Source organism: Rutilus rutilus (assembly GCF_951802725.1).
Source record: "Rutilus rutilus genome assembly, chromosome: 14".
Taxonomy (NCBI): domain Eukaryota; kingdom Metazoa; phylum Chordata; class Actinopteri; order Cypriniformes; family Leuciscidae; genus Rutilus; species Rutilus rutilus.
In genome coordinates, this window is record NC_140219.1 from 5,543,354 (window position 1) to 5,552,422 (window position 9,069).

General features: G+C 37.2%; 1 protein-coding gene across 2 annotated transcripts; it reads right to left on the minus strand.

The window, feature by feature from the left end:
* Positions 1–257: 257 nt before the first annotated feature.
* LOC311303095 (uncharacterized protein) lies at positions 258–4,866 on the minus strand. Of its 2 annotated transcripts, none has more exons than XM_084429369.1 (7): positions 4,740–4,866; positions 3,814–4,146; positions 3,315–3,548; positions 2,857–3,189; positions 1,513–1,746; positions 1,005–1,106; positions 258–917 (listed from the first exon to the last, which is right to left on the minus strand). In XM_084429369.1, exons 1-7 carry the CDS (start codon positions 4,780–4,782, stop codon positions 886–888), a joined length of 1,311 nt encoding a protein of 436 aa, XP_084285495.1. In that variant the 5' UTR covers positions 4,783–4,866; the 3' UTR covers positions 258–885. The 2 variants fall into 2 exon arrangements, with proteins under 2 accessions (XP_084285495.1, XP_084285494.1); XM_084429368.1 differs by having other exon boundaries at positions 265–928.
* Positions 4,867–9,069: the final 4,203 nt, after the last annotated feature.

Sequence of the window (9,069 nt, forward strand, 5' to 3'; positions counted from 1 at the left end):
TGTGAAAATGTGTGTAGAGTTTTATAAATCACTGTGTGTAATGTTTTGCAAAAAGGGTGAAGCAGACATTGTGTGTAATGTTGTGCAAATCTGTGGAGGTGTTTTGCTCATTGGAGTAGAATTTTGCAAATTGTGTGGACATTTTTATTTTAGTGTGTAAACAATCGTAAAAAACTGTAATATGCTATATCTGAATACATCGTCATGACCACTAAAATATTTTGTGATTTGTGCTCTCAACTCGCCTGTAATTAAAACCCTTCCTGTACATTGTGGATACTTATGAATCAGTGCAAATATTGTATAGTTATATATCTATTATTTTTTTATTATTATTTTTTTTTACGTTGTTTTACGGGACTGTACACTTGTGTCTTCACTGAGTATGGGGTCTATGGGAACAAAAGTGGGTGTTTCTAAATTTGTGGGTGTTTTCAAAATGGTGTGTGTTTATAAATCATGCAATGAAAATGATGCCCTTCATCACCCTTCACAACTGTTTTAATGTTACAATTTAGGAAATATTCTGTTATCAGCCAGAGATGAGTGTGCACAGTAATATGACAGTAATATACAGCTGTAATATAGTACATGTTAGTTATATAACTTCATGTTTTCAGCTAAGCTGACACAGTGTATATGTTAGGCAGCTATTACAACTTGTGCTTAACGATTACAATATAATGCTAATATTTAAATATTATAGGATAATATCTGAAAGTTTAGCATGTCGATCCAAAGTTGGCATCATCTGAAATCTTCGCAATTGTTGGCGTCGCCTGAAAACATCGTAGAAACAGGAAAGCAAAAGGAGGAGATTCTCATAGATGTGCTGAGATCTGCTGCTGGTCTCATGAATCTTCTGCTGTGTGTTCATGTTCTTCTCTAAATCTTCTCATTCTCAGTTTTTGATCGTCCTGTTTTCTTTCTAAAAGCATCACATTATCATCATCTCTTAATATTTGCTTGTTAAATCCACAATGATGATCATAAATGTCTCTCACCTGACGTGTGTCTCATGTAGATGTGAAACCCTCCTAACAGACCAAACAGAACCATCATCTGAAAACTCCAGACCAGCACAAACACCACAGACTCTGGACACACTGAAAACAACAATTAGAAAGAAAATCAATCCATCATGTTTCCTGTAGCGTGCTCTTTTAAACCCATAACATGTCCTGATGTCTGTGTGCTACTGGTCAGTGTAGAGGTCAAACGAGAGGTCACAGCTTCAGTAGTTGTTCCTGTAATAAAACATCACTGTAATCACAGAAACTGAAAACACTTCAACACAAATGACTGCTGAGATCGGGCTGAAATAAACTCATTTTCAGCCAGAAACGTTGTGAGAATGAACTGTGTCCATTGAAGAGAACTCACTGTTTTGCATCACTGGTGTTGCTGTGTCTGACTAAAATGTGACTGACATGTTCTTGACAGGTTTTGTGAGATTCACTCTTGTTGCTGTAGTTTAGAAAATACATGGAGATTCATGTATGAAAAGCTCACCAGGACATTGATCTACACTAATGTTCTTCTGTCCGTCACTGACGTGGTTCTTCACACTACAGCTGATGTCTCCATGAGTTGTGTCATTCAGCTCAATGCTGGTGTCTCCATCAATCAGTGGATCTCCATTCAGAGTCCAGCTGTAGATGAGCTGATCCCCGTCAGAAGAGCAGGACACTGACTTCACCCCACTGGAGGAGCAGATGATTGACACTTCCACTGAGCCAATAGGAGCTGGAGGGCGGGACACATGACAGTCACATGACAAACAGACACATTCAAACAAACATGGCTTGTTTTTTAAATAGACTAAATAAATTAATTAATATACAGTACTGTGCAAAAGTCTTAGGCATGTTAATATCTCTGTTAATAATAGATTTTAAGTCAGTTATTTATATCTTTTGCTGTAGTGTGTCAGTAGGAAATATCAGTTTACATTTCCAAACATTCTTTTTGGCATTAATTGTAATAATCCAGTGAGATTTCTGCATGCACAAGGAGTCTGACAACAGCCGGTATCTCACCATCATCGAGTCCATCTGTGATTACATGAAGAAACAGGAAAAACTGAGACAGACTAAATCCAGAAGAACTGCGGGAACGTCTCCAAGATGCTTTAAGAAACCTTCCTGCAAAGCTACCTGATAAACTATGCGCAAGTGTACCTGGACAAAAGCCGTTTTAAACGCAAAGGGTCGTCACACCATATATTGATTTGAATTAGTTAATAGAAGTTAAATCATAAATAAATTTAATTTGTGATTTTATTTTTGAAAGCATTCTCACTTTACAGCATTTTAACACAAGTGCCAGTGCTTTTCACAGTACTGTAGCTTTGCAGGAAGGTTTCTTCAAGCATCTCGGAGACGTTCCCGCAGTTCTTCTGGATTTAGTCTGTCTCAGTTTTTTCTGTTTCTTCATGTAATCACAGATGAACTCAATGATGGTGAGATACCGGCTGTTGTCAGACTCCTTGTGCATACACAAATCTCACTGGATTATTACAATTAATGGCAAAAAGAATGTTTGGAAATGTAAACTGATATTTCCTACTGACACACTACAGCAAAAGATATAAATAACTGACTTAAAACCATTTTTTTGGGGGGGGGGGGGGATATTAACATGCCTAAGACTTTTGCACAGTACTGTATATGTGACAAATAAAATATCTAAATAAATAGAAAACAAAGTGCAGTTGCTTTTGATGAAATTCTTCCAGATGTTCAATAATGAGCTGCATGAAAAAAACCTTCACAGAGATTCCACTGATTCGTTTGCATGAGAGTGAGATCATTGTAGATCATGAGATTGTAATGAGTCTGATGAGAGTTACTGTACCTTCAACTTTCACTTGAAGATCTGCAGATGTTACTGAGCCGTTTGAGCGATAGCGTTCTAAAGTGTAATTCCCTGAATCTGCTCTGATCACACGGTTTATTATCAGAGTCCCATTAATGACTGTCACTTCAGGTCTGTTATTATAAAGATCACATTCGCACTCACTTTTCTTGCCCTTCTTTACTTTACAAACTGGATCATCTCTGTTGTTGTTTACTCTCTTTATTATCTTCAGTTTATAATTTCTTGCATCCACCATCTGCAGATTGAGTTTGTGATCCAGAGCAGCGTAACAGGGATCTGACTGATTAAACCTGCAGTTAAACTCCATACCTGAAGAACAACACACACATGCACACACACACACACACACACACACACACACACACACACACACACATTCCATGTATTTACTGTAGTTTAATAAATGCAGGGAGATTTATGTATGAAAAGCTCACCAGGACATTGATCTACACTAATGCTCTTCTGTCCGTCACTGACGTGGTTCTTCACTCTACAGCTGATGTCTCCATGAGTTGTGTCATTCAGCTCAATGCTGGTGTCTCCATCCATCAGTGGATCTCCATTCAGAGTCCAGCTGTAGATGAGCTGATCCCCGTCAGAAGAGCAGGACACTGACTTCACCCCACTGGAGGAGCAGATGATTGACACTTCCACTGAGCCAATAGGAGCTGGAGGGCGGGACACATGACAGTCACATGACACACAGACACATTCAAACAAACATGGCTTGTTTTTTAAATAGACTAAATAAATATTTATGTGACAAATAAAATATCTAAACAAATAGAAAACAAAGTGCTGTTGCTTTTGATGAAATTCTTCCAGATGTTCAATAATCAAAAACCTTCACAGAGATTCCACTGATTCGTTTGCATGAGAGTGAGATCATTGGAGATCATGAGATTGTAATGAGTCTGATGAGAGTTACTGTACCTTCAACTTTCACTTGAAGATCTGCAGGAATTTCTTTGCCGTCTGAGCGATCGAGTATTAAAGTGTAATTCCCTGAATCTGCTCTGATCACACGGTTTATTTTCAGAGTCCCATTAATGACTGTCACTTCAAGTCTGTTATTATAAAGATCACATTCGTTCTCAGTTTTACTGTCATTCTTTACTCTACAAAATGTATAATCTGTGTTGTTGAATATTCTCTTTATTATCTTCAGTTTATAATTTCTAGCATCCACCATCTGCAGATTGAGTTTGTGATCCAGAGCAGCGTAACAGGGATCTTTCTGATCAAACCTGCAGTTAAACTCCATACCTGAAGAACAACACACACACACACACACACACACACACACACAGAAATATCAACATCTACAGACAGAGTGAGAGTGTAATGTAACTACACGGATAGCTGTGTATTAAATTAATGCACGTTAGTTCATTACATCAATACACTTGAATTGGACACTTCTCGAAAAAACTCATTCTTACAGAACAAACAAAATTTTTGTCAATCATAAACCCAGACCAAAAAACCCCGCTAACATCAGGCGGCATTATACTAGGCTATATTTTCTTTTGTAATATTTCTTTCCAAAACAATGACACTGTCTTCTGCTCACAATTCACTGCAGTATATGTTACGTCCATCGTCCATTTACGCTACAGTACTAAATTATTCCTAAGTTTCCCCTTTTGAATGGATGGTAATGAAACTGATACCTGTGCATTAAACAGTTTTAACACACACCTTCTAGCCAATCAGAATTGAGAATTTTGACAGACCTTGGCATAATACTACAATAAATATACCTCTCATCATGAATTATAATCAGATTCAGATTACATAAAACACCATCAGTGAGTGAACAGCATCATAACATCAGTTTGAGCTGAAAGTTGACTCACATGAAGCAGTTTGCAGCAGCATCAGTCCAAAGATGAGCATCATTTCTCTCAAGTCCAGAAGAGCTCAATCCTAACAGAAGAGTGTGGATGAAGCTTCAGTCACACGATCACTTCTCATTCTGACACAAGAGCCCTGCTGACATGCGTCACAATATATATTTTTAAGAATATTACCCAGTTTCTGTGAGAGAAGAGGAAGTTCAGATCATTCAACAGTACTGGATCAGTTGAGGTCTTGCGCAAGGTACAAAAATAGCTAGCACATATATTTTCTTTTCTATAATGGTATGGATTTTTCATTGACTTATGCTTCTGCAATTTTACACTTTTTAAAAAGACATAATTTAGTATGTTAATTAGCTGATTTTGGTTTGGTTTGGTTAGCTGATTTCACCCCTTGGCTGCTTTCACAACCACAGGGTCCAGAATTAACACTCAGCAAGCATCGACCATAAGTAAAACTGGCTGTGGTGGTAAGTCTAAAAACCATCGCTGACTAACTAAAACATCTGTTTTGTACATTTTATATAGGATATCTGGTGTTTTTTTTACCATGTGGAGACACAAATTAAGAATTTTCCTGTCATTAAACCACTGAAACTAAAATATGAGGGACAAATGACACAATGAGCTGTGCTGTGAGTCAAATATGGAAAGACCGACAGTTAAATACCAGTTGCCAGTTACCATTGCTTCACATATAAATAATTTATATTACCAAATCTTGCCAAATTATTTAAGCAGTTTTATGTAATTTAAGTTTGAATGACTTAAACATCCAAGTTTATTGTATTTAAAATTTAAGGCAGCAACTTTTTTACTGTGCATAAGGGTATTATAATGCCTGGATGTATTGCTTAAAAGTGTATTAAAGCTTTTTACAAAAACAGTTTTTTTCTTTTTACTTTTTTAAAGAGCCCCAAGTAAGTTGTACTGAAAGTCACCTGTCATTACTGAAATGATGACACTGAAATGAGATCTCTGTCATTACTCAAGTTCACCACACGAGGTCTCCATCAACACACGTCTATCAGTCTGTTGCTATAGTAACAGCAGTCTGTCTCAGGCTTAGGTTCATGTCTTACCTGAATCTCCTGGACCCAGTTGTTCAAAAGTAATCTGATCGGATTTTGGCTATCGGGTTGGATCAAATCTGGAAAATGGTTTGTAAAAAAAAAAAAAAAGGATTCTGAAATCAGAGTAAATCAATCGTTTTAGATCTTGATCTAGTAGACATTACCTATTAAGCCTTTCAGTACAGAAAAAAAAAAAAAGAAAACATTTTGGCACCATAAAATAATCCCCCAAACAGCTGTCAATATCAAACAAAAAATAATAAATTTCAATTTTTTTCTTTTTTTTCTTCTTTAAATCACTGTATAAAAATATACATATATTTATTTAAAAACACTATATATATATATATTTTTTTTTTTAAATCACTGTGTATTTTAAATCATTGCCTTCCTGTAGAGGAACAGTAGAGCGTTGGCGCTTGCAACGCCAAGGTCATGGGTTTGATTTTAAGGGTTTGAATTATTTTCAAGGCAACGGGTTTCCTCAATTTAAGTAAGTAGTCAGAACAAAACTTGTTAGTTTTAAGCTATAAGTAGATTGACATTTTTTTAATAATTGCAATTTAATAAAATTAAGTTAGTCCAACTTAAAATAAAAAGTGATCACAACACACTTTCTTTTGTTTCAATAACTTTTACTTTTTTTAATTACTCATTACGTTTACTTACTTAATAATTTTAAGGCAAGATGTTTCCTCACTTTTTTCAAGTTAAGTCAACTGATCACTATTTACAGTGCAGTCTACCCTCCAAATGACAAAATGCTTAGCATTATTAATGTAGTAAGACAAGTGTTGCTAAAAGACCAAATTCAGTATACTACCTATAAAACTTATTTTCTAATAGCTGTTGATTGAATGTAGATCCTCTTGTTTCCCACAAGGTGTCACCCTAAACACAATTTATTAAGTAGCGGGAATAAGTGGGAAGAAAATCATTACCATGGCAACATAACAGCCCACTCATAGTGAGTAGGTCCCTCTGAATATTGCTTCAGTAAGAAATCAAATGAGAGACGCTTTCCTGGTTCTGATGGCAGACGGCCGCCGGTTGAGATTCATCATTGTCAGGCCTCTCTGCGGCTTTGTGTTTGCACCTGTCAGTTTCACAACATGAATGCTGCGGATGAAAGTCTTATTTTATTTCATGATCTGATGCCTTTACATATGATATTTATAGAACACTACTCATGTTATGTTATGAAAAGTGTTTGCAGCTGTGAGAGTGGTTATGTGAAATTGCAGTTTGAAGTGTTTAAGTACGTATGCATGTATGAATTAGCTTAATCATGAAGTGTTTAATGTATGTATATATGATTTTATAATTACGTGTTTATTGTGGATGACTGTGTAAGAGAACGTCTGAGATGCTATAAATTAATCTGCATTTTAGATGTACTCTAAAACACTGCTTGATAAAGACGTCTCGTCTTTGTTGAGTTAATAAAATGAGGCTTGCAACATTTCAGCACTGAATTGAAGCAGAGAAACGGCGAGGCCATTTATTTTCCTGATATCTGAGCACTGTATTCATCATGTGTGATTTATTTCTCTTCAGATGTAAAGGTACAAAAGAAAAAGCTGGAAGCAAACGGGATGTGATGGAACCGCATTATAAAGGTTTAGTCACCATCATTAGCATGTTTCCTCTTCCCATTGACCTCTCACACTGCCTGATGGATGTTTGCTGTAGGCCTCAGCCCCATAATAATGATGTACGACTGTGTTCAACATCACTTTGATAGCCTGTGATAATCTGTCCCTTCTATAATGGCAGTTAGTAAAGTGTCGCTCATTAAATCCGTGCTCCTCTGCCGTGCTGATCAGATCCTGAAATAAGCCCTGGACCCACGCATTCTCCTTAGTATGATTGTGCCACCCACATCCAGCCCAGCGTTCGCTCCTTTCTCAGAGAAATCAGTGTGTTCTGCTGAGGTTGGTCCACCGAGAGCTGAGCATTTAAATATCACACAACATTTGACTCAAACATCAAACAGCAGGGTCGCTTATCTACATGTCACATGACGGTCACACATTTCAGATGAAAACAATATGCCACGACTTAAAAGTGCACCATTAAAATCAATGCACGAAAATAAAGTTTCACATCATATACGTCAAGCCAAATCTGGTGTTAAATTAGGGAATGAGCTCTGAGATTTCTTTTTGAACACTTTAATCTAGATTTTGATCCGTGTCAGACACTGATTTAACAGAATAATAGTAAGTCTAAAACATAGACATGCTTTGACAAGTATAATTAGGTTATAAGCCCAGTCTTCGCACAGTCAATGGCCCTAAAATTAGATGGGTGAATCACTGGCTGTACACCAATTTGCAAATTCTGCTAAATACTAAAAGCATGGACATCTTTGGCGATAGTACACACTTGTGAGTTTGTATTAAGACATGCGAATATTAAGACACAGTACCAGTGTTTGTTATTGTTAACTAAAATAAAAATAAATGTTTTCAGTAATTGAAATTAAGCTAAAATATACACTCACCTAAAGGATTATTAGGAACACCTGTTCAATTTCTCATTAATGCAATTATCTAATCAACCAATCACATGGCAGTTGCTTCAATGCATTTAGGGGTGTGGTCCTGGTCAAGACAATCTCCTGAACGCCAAACTGAATGTCAGAATGGGAAAGAAAGGTGATTTAAGCAATTTTGAGCGTGGCGTGGTTGTTGGTGCCAGACGGGCCGGTCTGAGTATTTCACAATCTGCTCAGTTACTGGGATTTTCACGCACAACCATTTCTAGGGTTTACAAAGAATGGTGTGAAAAGGGAAAAACATCCAGTATGCGGCAGTCCTGTGGGCGAAAATGCCTTGTTGATGCTAGAGGTCAGAGGAGAATGGGCCGACTGATTCAAGCTGATAGAAGAGCAACTTTGACTGAAATAACCACTCGTTACAACCGAGGTATGCAGCAAAGCATTTGTGAAGCCACAACAAGCACAACCTTGAGGCGGATGGGCTACAACAGCAGAAGACCCCACCGGGTACCACTCATCTCCACTACAAATAGGAAAAAAAGGCTACAATTTGCACGAGCTCACCAAAATTGGACAGTTGAAGACTGGAAAAATGTTGCCTGGTCTGATGAGTCTCGATTTCTGTTGAGACATTCAGATGGTAGAGTCAGAATTTGGCGTAAACAGAATGAGAACATGGATCCATCATGCCTTGTTACCACTGTGCAGGCTGGTGGTGGTGGTGTAATGGTATGGGGGATGTTTTCTTGGC